At 37.7% G+C, this 16868-nt stretch overlaps 1 protein-coding gene across 1 annotated transcript in view; it reads right to left on the minus strand.

Annotated features, from left to right (window-relative positions):
- The window catches only part of kcnh1b (potassium voltage-gated channel, subfamily H (eag-related), member 1b), a 48756-nt gene that overhangs the window by 15470 nt on the left and 16418 nt on the right, over window positions 1-16868 (minus strand). The window contains exons 8-10 of the mRNA XM_053634796.1: window positions 7377-7576; window positions 6733-6985; window positions 1269-1465 (exon numbers count right to left, since the gene is read on the minus strand). Of these exons, the coding sequence (XP_053490771.1) occupies window positions 1269-1465; window positions 6733-6985; window positions 7377-7576 (650 nt within the window). The remainder of the gene's footprint in view (window positions 1-1268; window positions 1466-6732; window positions 6986-7376; window positions 7577-16868) is intronic.

A 16868-nucleotide genomic window follows, 5' to 3' on the forward strand; every position in this document is an offset into this window, starting at 1 on the left:
ACTGATGACCGGCTGTTAAAGCAATTAAGATCTGGATGAAAATACCTTTGAGATACGAACATGCTGTTTCAGCTGAGTCATTTTATGTTCTTTTATGTAATTTTTTAAAGAATTTTCAATAATAGAACTATAAAAATGTAAATTCTCTGATACTTTCAGTAAAACTTTGCAGTTTTAATTCTTCCACATAACTTAGTTTCAGAATTATTGGCACCCTTCAAGAGAATACGCAGAAATACGAAGATTGTATAAAATAAACATCACCTACAACAATTAAACATTTTTACTCAAACAACTGGAGAAACTACTTATATTTTCTGGAACCAAATATTTTCCATATTTTTAAAAAAATTTTTAAAGAACTATGTGGCAAAATGATTGGCACTTAGTCATGTTTCACATTTAGTCAAACATTCTATGTTACTTTTAAACATGGTCTGTATCTGTGGCATATATATATATATATATATATATATATATATATATATATATATATATATATATATATATATATGTATGTATGTATGTATGTATGTATGTATATATACATATAAAGGTCACACACAATGATTCTGTGGTGTAGTCTGAACAAAAAACATGTAATTATATTGGTTTAGACTTTCATGTTCTTCCAAAAATGAGTTCAACACAAAAAAGAGGCTGTCAGCAAAAGCCCAGTATTCCAGGGAGATATGAATTACAGCAGCTTTATAGTCATCATTGCAGGCTGTTTAAAAGTTCTTCACACAACTTTCACCCACATAAAGTATGGATGTTAAAACTTTGAGACAGAAGGTGCTTACACAAAGAGAAAGTAGACATGAAAAGAGAAAGAACTACATGAGTTGTAGCCAATAAGACACATGCCTTTGCTGGCCGCAGCTGATCTAGCAGTGGAAGAAAAGCCAATAATCTGAGCCGGTTCCTATTGACCAGAGAATATTTACAGTATGTCAATATTATAAAGGAACAGCAGGATTTTTGCTGCGATTGATTCAATACTCTGCAAGATGTACTCATGCAACAGATTAGCTAATTAAATTCTAAATCCATTTCTGGAGTGAATGATGGCCCGATTACATGATTTATACAATGATAGAACGGTGCACCATGGTAAGTGTACCACCCACTAGGGGACTGTTTCATGGGATCCAAATGAAGGATTGAAGGATGAAAAAAATAACAGACGTGGCTCTGATAATAATAATACTGCTAATAAAGCAAGGCCTAGTTTCACAAATACAATTTTCGATATAATTCTCACTCACCCTCTTCCTCAGATTGTAGGTGAGCACCAGGTTGCGTGAGAAGTGATTCGAGAAGGCTGTGTAGAACTCCAGGACTTTCTGTAAGGCATCACGTTTGATGATATGAAGATCACAGTAGGTTAGCGCACGGACATTGGCACAGGCCTGTGCTAAGTTCACTTCCTTCCAGAACACATCTCCAAACACATCACCTTTTCCTGAGAGAATTAAGAGAGAGACAGAGAAAGAAAGACAGTGAAATTAAATCCCTGCATTACCTTCATGCATATGTACAAATGTTTCAAGGATCACGACAAGCATGAATGTGTACTAAATGTCATCTTAGCACTTGTTCAATTAATGCTTTCCCACTGGGGCTGAAAGAAATAGAGGTTATGTTCATAAATGAGCTTAAATGTTAATGTGCTTAACTGTGATGCAAAGTCAAACACAAAGCATAGCCTTAACACACTGATTACATTTGATGCTGCAACAGTACAAACATCCAGAACTGGAACATAGCCAACAGTAAAGAAATCAACTTTACACCATGTACTGAGTCACTCTGCATGGATATAAATGACTGCATGTTATTATTAAATGTATAAAATCCAGTGCAAATGTTTGTACCCCCATAGATATTGGATGAAATAAGTGAGGAATACACATTTCACATGACAGACTGTGCTGTAGTATGAAAATAATCCACTGCAAAGTGAGCCAAAGTGGGTTATTCCTTTTATAACATAGTGATCTACCAGCCATTACAATTAATGAACAACACATCATACTTTTCAACCATTTATATGTCCATAACATTTAATGTCATGGAATGTCTGCAAAACACGTTAGTTCATTCCAGTTATTACATATGTTTAAACAGCTACGAATAAACTTCATTCAATCACCAGCCACTCTTTCTTCTCTCTCTTGAAGTTAATTTTTTTTTAAAAGCTTGCCAGGTTAGCAAGAAACAGCAATGTGAAAACCCCTCTGTGATTATGACTCTTCTGTGTACAAAAAACATACTGACTGTTACAAATTGCTGACAATGGAGATCCCGTCCATAAATGTTAAATAAACTTCTTACAGACTTGACCATATCAACATTTATATATGTATTTTTCTTTGTTAAATAACATGTTTGAAATCTTTTTATTATTAGCCTTTAATATTATTGTGTATATGATTATGTAGACATGTATGTAGATTATAACATTCGCTGTTTGACAATGTTTGTTACATTTTTGTGTCCTCTTAATGCTGTCCTGAGGAGATGCAAACTTGGCAGAAAACACTGCGCTGAATATACTATGAAAGAAAATCAACATTTAAATGTTAAATATTGTGTTTAATTTGTGTTCAATTGGACCTACTGTACAGAGCACTACTTACAGTAGAATTTTCGGTATGTCTGCATAAATATGACCTAAAACATCATCAGATTTTCACACAAGTAGACAACAAATGATTGTTGACTTTTTTATACAATTATACAAATGAGACAAAAATATTATACTTGGTCATTTATTTATTGAGGAAAATGATCCACTATTACATATCTGTGAGTGGCATAAGTATGTGAACCTCTAGTATTAGCAGTTTAATTTGAAGGTGAAATTTGAGTCAGCTATTTTCAATCAATAAGATAATAATCAGGTGTGCGTGAGCACCCTGTTTTATTTAAAGAACAGGGATCTATCTAAGTCTGATCTTCACAGCACATGTTTGTGGAAGTGTATCATGGCACGAACAAAGGAGATTTCTGAGGACCTCAGAGAAAGAGTTGTTGATGCTCATCAGGCTGGAAAACGTTACAAAACCATCTCTAAAGAGTTTGGACTCCACCAATCCACAGTCAGACAGATTGTGTACACATGGAGGAAATTCAAGACCACTGTTACCCTCCCCAGGAGCGGTCGACCAACAAAGATCACTTCAAGAGCAAGACGTGTAATAGTCCGCGAGGTCACAAAGAAGCTAGGGTAACTTCTAAGCAACTAAAGGCCTTTCTCACATTGGCTAATATTAATGTTCATGAGTCCACCATCAGGAGAACACTGAACAACAATGGTGTGCATGGCAGGTTTGCAACGAGAAAGCCACTGCTCTCCAGAAAGACCATTGCTGCCCTTCTGCAGTTTGCTAAAGATCACATGGACAAGCCAGAAGGCTGTTGGAAAAATGTTTTGTGGATGGATGAGACCAAATTTTTTTTTTTGTTCAAATGAAAAGCGTTATGTTTGGAGAAAGGAAAACACTGCACTCCAGCATAAGAACCTTATCCCATCTGTGAAACATGGTGGTAGTATCAAGGTTTGGGCCAGTTTTGTGCATCTTGGCCAAGACGACTTGCCATTGTTGATGGAACAATGACTCCTGAAGTATACCAGCGAATTCTAAAGGAAAATATCTGTCCATGAACTGAATCACAAGAGAAGGTGGGTCATGCCGCAAGACAACGCCCCAATGCACACAAGTCATTCTATCAAAGATTGGTTAAAGAAGAATAAAGTTAATGTTTTGGAATGGCCACGTCAAAGTCCTGATCTTAATCCAATAGAAATCTGGTGGAAGGACCTGATGCAAGAAGTTCATGTGAGGAAACCTACCAACATCCCAGAGCAGAAGCTGTTCTTTATTGAAGAATAGACTAAAATTCCTCCAAGCTGATGTGCAGGACTGATCAGAAATGTTTAGCTGCAGTTATTGCTGCACAATGGAGTCACACCAGATACTGAAAGGAAAGGTTCACATACTTTTGCCACTCACAGATAAGTAATATTGGATCATTTTCCTCAATAAATAAATGTCCAGTATAATATTTTTATTGCATTTGTTTAATTGAGTTCTTGTTTTAGGACTTTTAGGACTGATGATGTTTTAAAATCTGATGTTTTAGGTTATATTTATGCAGAAATATAGAAAATTCTAAAGGGTTCACAAACTTTCAAGCACCACTGTAGGTTTGGGAGCACTGTTATGTTCCACCCTATGTAATGAGAATGTAATGAGGAAGCCATTAAAGCAGCTTTCATTTAAACATTGTTCCTGTATGAGGAACAGCTGAAGTGTAGCATTAAAAAAAATGAACAAAACATGATGCTAGACTAAAATGCAATTTTAATGGGACTTGACAGCTGTCACATATACACTTTTCCCTAAAGGATCCTTTAACAGCTCTTATTGGTGTATAGTCAATACAGACCAAGTCAGCTCTCTTTCATGAACAATCCATCCTCTTACTTTGGTGAGCTCATTTCGCTGCAAACAGTCCACATAGTAATTATGTACGTCACTACAAGCACAATATTAAGATTCAGAGCCTATGCAGATGAAAATGTGACTGTGCCTCCTGTTTGCATGCAGCTGGCAGCAGGACTGCTGTAATTGGATGAATTAAAAGACCATGAAGCACATGTGACAATGAGAATCTGAAGATGCCCCCAATAACAACATCCAGTTGTTAAATCCATTGTGATAAAGGCTATTTGTTTCATTATGGGGAAAACACATTCATTACTGAAAGTGCTTAAATGCAGCCAAGCTCATGCAACGTGAAAAATTAACATTTGTACCATTTGCCAGTTACCAGCATAAAACATTCATCATCTTTACCCACAGATCTCAATCTATATCTCAAACAACAGTGACAAAAAATAAATAGCTCGAATTATAGCATTTTGTGAAACCCAAGACGCATGATATGCTCTTGTGAAACCCAAGAAGAAAAAAGTATTACTATTCTAGCAGTGGCACAAGGCTGTCTTAAGTTTATTTGACTTTTCTGAGTACAGTTTTGACACATTCAGAACCTGACTTTCATGAATCAGGCCAACCTCGACTCCTTCATTATGATCATTAAACTCTACACCAGAGGTAGATTCACTGTAACCGAGTTCAGTCTCTGTGCTGCACCAAGGGGAAATGTTTTTCCTAAAGGGACTCCACTGAGAAGTTTAACCTCATATATTCAGTTAATTAAAAGGCAAATGAATCTAGTAATTCAACTATGTAAGAGTGATTGCTGCCTGGAACCCCTGAGGGTACTCACTCAAGTGTGAAGAAATCTGCGGCATAGCATTTTCTTCACTGGAGCTTAAAGAATTCATTATGCATTTAAGAACCCATATTTCAGGATCAGAGCTAAAGGAACCACAGCTAAACACTGTATAAGAGATCTGATGTATAATGTAAAAACTGTATGTGACCGTATAGGGCAGGGGGTTGCACGACTACAAATGTTTTTTTGACCACTAAGTCAAAAAAGCAGTTGACTTTTCCATTGTTGGAGCAAAATCTGTTTCAGGGCATTGATATTTTTAGGTGGTTTTATTTGTGCAGTGAAGAATGTTTCAAACTGCATCTAGGCTATAAATTCAATTTCCTGTTTCTGCGGGTTTTTGGGCTACAATGAATTGGTGCAATAAATGTGCAAAATAATAAATCTGTTTATTCTATTATACAATTTAAGGACATACCAAGGCTGAGCTGAAATAGTTGACTATAAAACTGAGTGTGCTCAGCATGGCATTGAAGCTCCTTACAGCTTAATTATGGATGGAGGAGTTGAGGTTTAGAGCAGTGTCTAGAAGATTTTTTTCCACCATGTTCAACTCCAGTCTCAGTAGCATCTGAAAATGAGCCTCTTTGAACTGGCATGCGCTATTGATCTGATTCTAATCTCGCTCTAGTGGGATTGGACAGTAACTTGCAAGGCACCCAAAAAATGGTGTCCAATTAAGTTTACATGTGGTTGGCCAAAAAGACAATACTTAGAGCACCGGTCAAAGCTGCACAATCTGTGACAGATGCTGTCCAAAGCTATATTTTTTCTTGTATGACACTGTCCTCAGCTGCACTTTTTCATTTTGCAGATGAACTCAGTCGTGTAAATAATGACCTGAATGGTATTGTATATTACTAATATTGTATATTACTAATGTAATATACATTTTATATATATATATATATATATATATATATATATATATATATATATATATATATATATATATATATATAGTGTATACAGGTATACAGGTTTTTTGTCTATGGTAACCACTTCCACGACAAGTAGGCTTATGCCATTTAGCATGACTTGGTTTGTTTTCTTTCTGGAATTTCACTTCAATTCTGTTTTTGCTCTCTTGATTTCGCGTTCACAGCCAAGTGACAGTATAGATGAAAAACAAACATTCAGGATGATATTATCCATAAATCAGTTTACACAACTGAAAGGGAAATCCCCAGAATGGGACATGAGTTTCCTTTTGATTCCACTGAGGTCATTTGTAGCTAGTTCCATTTCAGGTCCACTTTAACAGAACTGAATATAGTTCATTTAAAAAGAACTATATGTGAAGACAACCTTAAATACCTGCCTTTTGGTTATATGAATTTGCACTCATTGTTTTCCAGAGGGATAATGAGTAGACTTTCTTTAGGAATAATGTTGTATGAGTAGCACTTCGGATGAACCTACCCAATATGGCAACCACCTCATCATCTTGAATGACCTCCAGGGATCCCGACACCACAAAGCAGAGACTGTCCACACTTTCGCCTGCGTGGTAGATTAGGTCCCCTGGAGCACAGTGAATGGTCTGAAACTCCATGGCAAGAGCCCTCAAACACCCATCGCTAGCCAAGCGGAACGCAGGATGCTCTTTGAACACCTTCCTGTTGAGATGGACACAAATATCCGCTCGCATATCCTTCGGGCATATCTGCAACACCTGAAGGAAAACAGAGTAAAAGGACCAATCCTTCACCTCCAAAGTGTCGCTGATGGATGTTTCTTTTTGATTCCTTTCTTTTGCAATCAGACAACTAAGAATAATGGATAAGACTTAAGTCAGACTCGGCTTGTAATCCTTTTGATAGAATGGAAGCCATCCTAAAAGGACATCTGAACACATGCCAGACTTCTTGCACACTGTGATTTTCAGAAAGTTTAACATAACATTTTAAGTGTGATCTTGAACATATAAAGCACATTTGTCACTTTGCTACGGATGTTATTGCAACAAGATAACAAATGAGCCCACGTGATAGTTAGAGTGAGTGATGAAAACAAGCTCCTTGCACACAAATTATAGTCTCTTGACAGTACTTGGCGCCAGGTACCTTGTCAGTGTCGATTCCCCTGGACATGGACCAAGTGGAGACAATGTAGTCCATTACTCTCTCACTAAGCCCCTTAGGGACCTGGTAGAGCTTCAGGAAATCTCTCACACTGTTCAGCATCTCATGGTAGCGATTAGTGTTAGCGTACATCTGCTGGAAGATAGTGGTCACGTTTCCGAAGATGGTGGCGTACAGTAGGGCTGGAAAGACACAACAATGATAATAAATCGCAATGAATATAAATAAGAATTTCATTGTTAATTACAGTGCTTTGCATAAGTATTCACCACAAGTGAACTTTTCCACATTATGTAGTGTTTCAACCTAGAATTAAAATGGACCTAATTTGGATATTTAGCTTTTGGTTTACACAATATATCTAACATTTCACAGTTGAGAATGTTTTTTATATTTTTTATATTAAAAAACAAACAAACAACACAGACATTTGTTGATTGCATAAGTATTCAGCCCTAACAATCCTTGGTAGAAACACGTTGCAATTACAGGTTTAAGTCTGTGTTCTGTAAGTCTTTCAGCTTTGCACATCTGAATCCTGATAATTTTGCCCATTCTTCTTTGCAAAATCAAGTTGAGGTCTTGGCTTTGACTGCTCCATTCTAACGCATTCAGGTTCTCTCCCTCTCTCCCCCCTCTACCTCTCTCTCTCTCTCCCTCGGCCAGTATCAGCCAGAGGAGGATGTCCTCCAGGAGAGTTTTTTTATTTTACTTTTTTAATATCGACTTTGGTATTGAGTATCGTGTACTTTTGGTGGTATCGGTACCGACTACTAGATTTTGGGTATCGTGACATCCCTAATTTAAACTACACTATGATTTCACAGACTACTACATTCACACTAAATGGGACAAAGATTAACATTAGGGTTAAGGGTAGGATTAGCATTTTTACCTTTTCTTAAGACTTGTTTCGCACTCGTTTGTTCATTCTCACATATTACCATTATGCGTCCCAGTTGTGTTAAAAGGCAAATTCATTGTAAATTCCATTACAAATCTATTACCAGTCAATAAAATTGAGCTACAAACAAATACTGCATGTTCAGCAGTGGCCCTGCAGATTGATTCCCTCTCTGACAATTAGTCCCCACAGGTCAGCACTTTTTCATAGGTATGTCACCCTCTGTCCTCTGAGAGATGCCCCTCTCCCAAGTCAAGCTGATACAAATCAATTCTGGCTCTGGCAATACCAGTGACAGATGAGCCTGCTGGATCCCATTTCAAGTTAAGTGAAGCGTGAAGACTATTCTGCACTCTGCTTTAATGCAGTGGACACTTGGTATGGTGCCAAATTGTTTAGCGGCTCCCGGCATGGCGTATTCCTTGCTGCTCCAGAGAACAGCACACAACCTTGCCAAAGGAGATTCACAGCAAAGGTGTGTTTGCATGTTAGTCACAGTGTGGGATTAATGGCAACTTCATGCAGACATTAAGTACACAGCAGATAGACAGCCTGAGAACAGGTTCTGTCAGGGCCTAAAACTGGAGGCGTTCATCACGGCCAAACAGCAGCATTGACCGTCCAGTGAACGAGCACCTGACTGCATCGGTGATGACAGTTGTACTGCCGTCTTTATCCCAGCGTGATGCAAAAGCACCGGCTATAAAGGAAGAGGTAAATTCAAACAGTCAGAGGCAATACTACCATTCCACGATATTATATTTACTGCCATCTCACTGATCTCTGAATGTTAATAACATGGCAAGTTCTATTTCACTGGTTACATCCTTCTAACAAAAAAATCAATGTAAGATAATACATCTAAATAAGTCTTTTAATATGTTAAATGTCCATGGCCTAGGAATATCTCTACATCATTAACTTCACTGAAAATGCCAGGCTCTATGAACATGCATGTATATGAATATAGAAGTATGTAAACGTTCCCATGTTCTCCTTCCATTCATAGAAGCTATTCGGCTAGTAAACTAGTGAGATTTTAGTATGAGTCTTGATTGGCATCGCTTGCTCTAATATGTTATCATTTCTATAGTAACAGCTCATTCACAGAGCCTTGTATGGCAGACACTCCACATAAGCTAATGCTAATGATAATGAGATTTTAAATATGTTTTTATTTAACAGAAAATCGTATAAATGTTGAGTAGATTAAGTTTTCTATATGGAGATGTTTATGTAATATTTATAGAACCAGAGTTGTACCACACCACCCCATTGTGAATTAGTTTCCTATAACAGCATGGCACATTATGCATTTTTCCTTACACACATCATGTCAAAATACAACAATCAGCCATAATATTAAAACCACCTGCCTAATATTGTGTAGGTTCCCCTTATGCCACCAAAACAGCTCTGACCCATCGAGGCATGGACTCCACAAGACCTCTGAAGGTGTGCTGTGGTATCTGGCACCAAGACCTTAGCAGCAGATCCTTTACGGCCTGTAAGGTTGGGCTCTGTGGATCGGACTTGTTTGCCCAGCACATCCCAGAGATGCTCGATCAGATTGAGATCTGGGGAATTTGGAGGCCAAGTACGCAGCCCATTATGCAGCAAGCTGTGTGTGTGCACTGTGTGTTCTGACACCTTTCTATCACAACCAGCATTAACTTTATCAGCAATTTGTGCTACACTAGCGATCAGACCAGACAGGCTAGCTTTCGCTCCCCATGCGAATCACTGAGCCTTGGGTTCCCATGACCCTGTCACTGGTTCACCGGTTGTCCTTCTTTGGACCACTTTTGGTAGGTACTAACCACGATATACTGGGAACATCTCACAAGACCTGGCATTTTGGTGATGCTCTGACGTAGTCATCTAGGCATCACAATTTGGCCCTTGTCAAAGATGCTCAGAACCTAAAGCTTGCCCATTTTTCCTGCTTTCAACACATCAATTGTCAGAACTGACTGTTCACTTGCTGCCTAATATAACCCACCATTTGACAGGTGCCACTGTAATGAGATAATTAATGTTATGGCTGATCAGTGTAAGTTCTATGTCTTTCTACTCACATATTTTTCATTTCGTTTTAGGCTTTTTCAACAACATACAAACGGTGCCTTAATCACTCAGTATCTATATTTAGTCTGGCTGCAGAAACCATATTAAGTAGACTGTGATATAAGTGCACACAGGTATTACAGTCTATATGAAATTACTGCATGAATCTCCTTTTCTAGCCCTAACCACAACATCCCTAAGGAGACTGCATTTCTTGTGTGGTTGTGAAAAGTTTTTCTCCAGAAAATGGGACAATCAAGGAAACTCTGTGTAAAGGATATTCTGTAGCAAGAATCATGGTTACCATCGTTTTTTCCCTACTGATTCCAGTCCTATATTCTGATTGCCTGGAAGGATGAAATAATAAGGATCTATTTCCCAGCAGGTTAAGACCAGTGAAGGTAAGTAACATTTCTGAACAGAGATTTGAACTGAATATCTGTCTGACTATGTAGGGATTTTCTTTGAAGTACACCTGTGCAGGCGCTTCAGTGGTGCAGCAGGTAGCATTGTCTTCCGAAAGCTCTAAAACCTCTACACCTTTACATATATAAAAAGACAGGATGTAGCAATATGCATGAACATGGAGCTTAAGAAACACCACATGTCTTACTTGCCATGTCTGGTAGCTAGCTGGTTAGCAAACTAGCTCACATTTGTCATTTTGAGAGACATTAGTAAGATTTCAGTATCTTACTCATTTGCATTGTCATATTCTCAGCAATATATCAGTAACCAGACCTCTCCAAATAAACCATAACAACCAAAAATATGTTCATTATTTACAGCTAATTCAGCAACATAACTGTCAGTAAGCTAACTCATCTATAGTATCTATATACTGAATTTCTGTAAAGCTGCTTTGGGATAATGTCCATTGTTAAGTGTTATACAAATAAAACTGAATTGAATTTAATTTATATTTGTATAAGATGTAAGCAAGCCTGTGAAAATATAAGACAAAAATCTAAATTTTTGCCCATTAATATTAGCTAGTTAGCTAGCTAAATGCTAATTTAGCACACAGGTTACAGGTAGATGTTAGATGACCAACACAGGTTAAAGTTACTCATTACTACATTTATACTGCATGTAGTATACTACATATATTGGTAGATTTAAACTGAACCTGTCCGACTCAGTTCTCATGGTGACAAGTGCCATGTGCTAGTGTTTGATTTGGCGTAGGTTTTGGTCCTGTCTCCACCCCCCTGTCCTGTTATTGGTTTGTTACCTGATTGCGTCCGCCTATTTTGCATCAGTTCTTGATTTATTTGTCAGTGTATACCCTTTCTTTGTTTCATTGAGAAGTCTTATCATGCTTTTTTATAGTGTTAATTCCAAGCCCTGGTTTTCACCTTTGCCTGTTCACCATGTTTATGATTATGGATGATCCCTATTTATCACTGCTGCCTGTATTTTGACTCACGCTATGGATAGTGACTGTTGGATTTGCCCTAATAATTGAAAAGAAATAAATAAACCAAAAATTCAAATAATAAGCACAATATTTCAATGTGTACAAAAATATTTTGACTGTTTATTGGATTCTGAGTTTTTATTCCTTAATATCCCACTTTTTTTTATAGATCTATTTTTTTTTTTGTTAAGATTTGGATTAAACACATTCAATTCAAGTGACTAGTTAACCCAGCTAATAACTATAATAACTCAATCATAAATATAACTTTGATAATGTCGGGTTGCTATTGCCACTATTTATTTTTAAATGGCAGACCTTTAGCTATGCTTCACAGATGCCTGGGGGGGGGGGGTCCCTGGGCCCCACTTTGAGAATCGTGGCTTTAGATGGGTTATAAACATACAGAAATCGTCAAGGTTTTGCCTCCCGAGTACAGTGGAAGTAAAAGTTGTTGGTCATGGTGTGACTGAAGTGTGTGTGTGGGGGGGGACTTTTCATTCCATGCTGAAAGCGTAACTGAGAATCTTCTGATGAAACTCAACAAAATATTCCAAACCACACAGATGATTAACCCTTACTTTGGGGTCTCCAGTAACTGCATCATGCATAACGCAGACTGGCGGTATAATTAGTGGTATTGTTGCTCACAGATCAAACACTGTACTGAGTCATGGAGATGCCTACTTTCACTGGCAGTAAAATAATAGCCCGTCTGATTTTATATTTATATATATATATATATATATATATATATATATATATATATATATATATATATATATATATATATATATATATATTGTGTGTGTGTTCTGTGTTAGTGCCTGACAGCTGTAGATAATCTTGCTGTCAGCATTTGTTCTGCTAAAACAAAATAAATGCCCCAGGATGGTGGTTGCTATGGTGATGTTATACCTTTCCAGAACTGCATATGCATAGTTTTGATCTTGCAGTGACGGTTTCAAAATATCTAAAAGACAACATATACCTACACTGTACAAAGGAAAGGAAAAGTGGAAGTTTTATATCCAACATAGCTTAAAGTAAAAAGCTGGAAAAGGCTAAATCTGAGCTCTGATAAGAAGCAAGAAACACACTGTCATCATGTTATCAGACCTCATATGTATTAGTGTTCTCTCTCATATTCTCTCAGTAAGACAACACTGCTTAAAGACCTTACAACTGCAAATTAAAGACAAGCGCCTCTCTCAGCAGTTTGTAGCGGATCGTGTCAGCTAAAGCTCTGGATTTAGCACCCTGTCAGTTCCAAGAGTTAGAGCTCGCACAAATACTCTGAACAGGGCCCTGCAAGGCATGTTGGAGCATTTAAAGCTTTTTTATAGACACATAGATATTGCACCCATGAATTATCTCAAAAGTTTCTCCAGACAGCCATGAGATCAAATGGAAGTAAAAGGGAGACGCTTACATCTCCTCTCTAAGCTTTTTCTCGTGAGACAAAAGAACCCAGTAATCTCACATACTCACATCTCCTTTTGAGTTTCAGAAGCGACATCAACACAGTCACATGCTGTTCTCAGATCTGCCAACTTAATTACACTATTTGTCAAGTTCATTACTACCAAGTTTACTATAAGCATGCTAATGTACCTTATATTTGGTATTTATTTTTGATATACGAGCATATTTAAGTATGTTTGAAGAGAGGTATATTAGTGTACTTTTTGCACGCAAGTACTTGGAGAAAAGTACATTAATGTTTTTACTTTAATTTACTTTACTTTATTTAACAGGGACAATACACATTAATTGACATAGGTATTTATGATAAATGTGTCAGATTTAGCCAAATTGCTTGTGTTACCTGCTGTCTCTGGAACAGAACATAAAGAAAGAAAGAAAGAAAAACAAACAACATTAAAAGAACCTGGTTACATAACAAATAAAAACTAAAAATGTATTATGAATTATATTTCAGATTTATGACCTTGTATGCCTCACTAATTCGGTTTCGTATAGCCCTGAAGCTCCACACTTCTCATACCATACAGCACATCCTTTCCATTTTCTCTATGGGTTTGCTGTTGTAATTAAATAACGATCGCTCTAATGGGCACTGTGAAGTCGCTGAGGTGTGGTGAAGTGTTTGACTTGTAGCCATCCAAGTCTCATGGGGTAGGAGGAGCGGAGAGTATGTTTTACAGACAGACGCCAAGGGAAAGGAAATGACAGGCAGCACTGAGACTACATGAGCCAGAGTTTTATCAGGCTCTCTCTTCCACTGCCATTTCTGCTATTTGAGTATCAGACAGACCTGCTGCAGCAAAAACGCATGGAAATAAATAACATAATGCTTGTATTTTGTAATATTAGAAAGTGTCAGATGGTGAGTTATCCTTCCATTTTGATATGAGTTTTAAATGTGCAATGGAGAAATAGGCCTATTAGTAGTAGTAGCAGTAGTAGTAGCAGTAGTAGCAGTTGTAGTAGTAGCAGCAGCAGTAGTAGCAGTAGTAGTAGTAGTAGTAGTAGTAGCAGTAGGAGTAGTAGTAGCAGTAGGAGTAGTAGTAGTAGTAGTAGTAGCAGTAGTAGTAGTAGTAGGAGTAGTAGTAGCAGTAGTAGTAGCAGTAGTAGCAGTAGTAACAGCAGTAGCAGTAGTAGTAGCAGTTGTAGTAGTAGCAGCAGCAGTAGTAGCAGTAGTAGTAGTAGTAGTAGTAGTAGTAGCAGTAGGAGTAGTAGTAGCAGTAGGAGTAGTAGTAGGAGTAGTAGTAGCAGTAGTAGTAGCAGTAGGAGTAGTAGTAGGAGTAGTAGTAGCAGTAGTAGTAGCAGTAGTAGCAGTAGTAACAGCAGTAGCAGTAGTAGTAGCAGTAGTAGTAGCAGTAGTAGTAGTAGTAGTAGCAGTAGTAACAGCAGTAGCAGTAGTAGTAGCAGTAGCAGTAGCAGTAGCAATAGTAAGAGTATTGCAGTGCTTTTAAGATAATATTCTGATCCTAGCCATGACAAATGTACTGCAAGTTACTGTACTTTCATCTACCTCCTGATCCATCATACCGCCTAGTACAGTTTTCTTCATGACTAAAAGCACTGCGTCAGTTTAGTAAATGCACAGGCTATTCTGGATATTACAAATAGGGGTGCAAGAGGCAGTGAAGAGGGAATCGACACAGCCTTGGTTACATATAACTTTATCTTTACTGACTATGAAATTTATAAAGGCACCAAAAGCATCACACCACAAACAACCTCATCCAGATTCAGTCAATATCAGTCTACTCATTCCCTCATTCATTTGCAGGAATCATTTGTAATCATTATGTTTTTGGGAGGTGGAAGGACATTGGAGAACCCAGGGGTAACCCATGCGGACACAGGGAGAACATGCAAAACTCCATGAAGACATTAACCAGAGCTACTCATTGTAATAAATCCACCAAGTATGTACAAATTAAGGACAATTTAAAGCAGGAGTGTTTTGTAATTTTGGAAGGCCTAAAAGTGACAGAAATGACTTGTTTTTTCTTTATGGTGACTCACCAGGAGGGATTAAGTAGTAAAATAAGTCCCACAATAATCTCAAACAACAACACAGGAAAAAATAAAGAAAAATTCACTTTCTCACAGAGAAGAGTTTTGCATACAAAGACTTGAGTTTCCTGGCATTTCTGCCTAGAACCAACATATGCTGTGCACAAAGCAATTAAAAAGCCTAAATGAACTCCATGAAGTGAAACACTTTTTTCCTTGAAACATTCAGCACATTTTATGAACACTTTCAGCATTTAAATATTAACAATTAGAGAGCAATAGCCTGTATTTCCTGTTTACTCAAATTGTGCAATAATAAGTTAAACATGTTAAGTTTAACTAAGTTAAAGTTACCATGTATTCCCATGACTGTTGCAAATGGCGTATGCTAAAATGACGAAGCAGTTTTTTTTTAAATTCTAATATTACCATTAAACATTATTGAAACAATGAAATATCGAAGGGATTGTGTTACATGAGCTATTCAGGAACAGATACAAAAAACTCGAAGACATTACTTTTCTCTGGGGAGATTTAACACCGAAGAGAAGATGAAAACAATGCAGCTAGACAGTTGATTTGTGTAAGTATTTCTTCAACCAGCTGACTCTGTACAAATTTACATGAATTAATACCAAATTGCATTTAGTTTTGTTTTATACTTCAAGATCATTTTCAAAAATGGTCTTCTGAAATATCATCAGGTTCACAAACAGGGTCTGAGAACAGGACATGAGAATTCATTCAAATATTGCAGTGGTCAGTGGCAGTAGAGACGAATAGTAAAGTGAACGGAGACAGAGGCGTGACGAGCTCTGCATTCCCAGAGACACACTTAAAGTGCCTTAGCACTAAGAGAGGTGAAATTTTAGACTGTATTGACTCACTGATACACACTGAGGACCAACTGCAGTGCCCTGCTTCAACCGTTCTTATTTACTGCCCTACATTATACACAGTATCAACCAAGAAACAGACTAAGAGCAGCCCAAATATCCAAGATCCATTAACACACACACAAGCACGTGTAAAGGAGTCATATCATGATTTTTAATGTTTTCCTTTTGTTTGGGTGTGTTCACAAAGCTCAGTCTCTCCCAAAGGGATTTATTTTATCTAACCGAGAACACTGCTCCAGACCTGCCCAAAACGCCTGGTTCCAAGTCCAGATTTACTTCTGTAACATGTTTATGTAACTGCGTGCACAGCATAATCCCACCCAAATGCAGCCGCTAAGAAAGAAGGCGAGGCTTTACTGAATTCAGGCGCCATGTCGCAGCGATGCTGAACCCTGTTTAGCCTTCTGAAAACGGACGAAATTAGGACTCAGTGGTTACTGTTTGTTTCTAATGCTGTTCCTGAGCAGTACAACCCAAACGTTTGTTTGTACACAACGCATTTTACAGAGAACAGCTTCCTGAACCTGGGCGAGTACAACGCTGGCAACACACAAATGCTACTCCTGAAATGTGAGGCGATTCCCACTTTGCTCTGACAATCTTATGCTTCTGAATCAGAACCTGTGAGTGTGTTTGATTATTTTATGAAGTATTTGCTATTGACTGCTCAAATGCAGAGTTTTGTGTGACCTCTG

Source organism: Ictalurus furcatus, chromosome 10, assembly GCF_023375685.1.
Source record: "Ictalurus furcatus strain D&B chromosome 10, Billie_1.0, whole genome shotgun sequence".
NCBI lineage: Eukaryota > Metazoa > Chordata > Actinopteri > Siluriformes > Ictaluridae > Ictalurus > Ictalurus furcatus.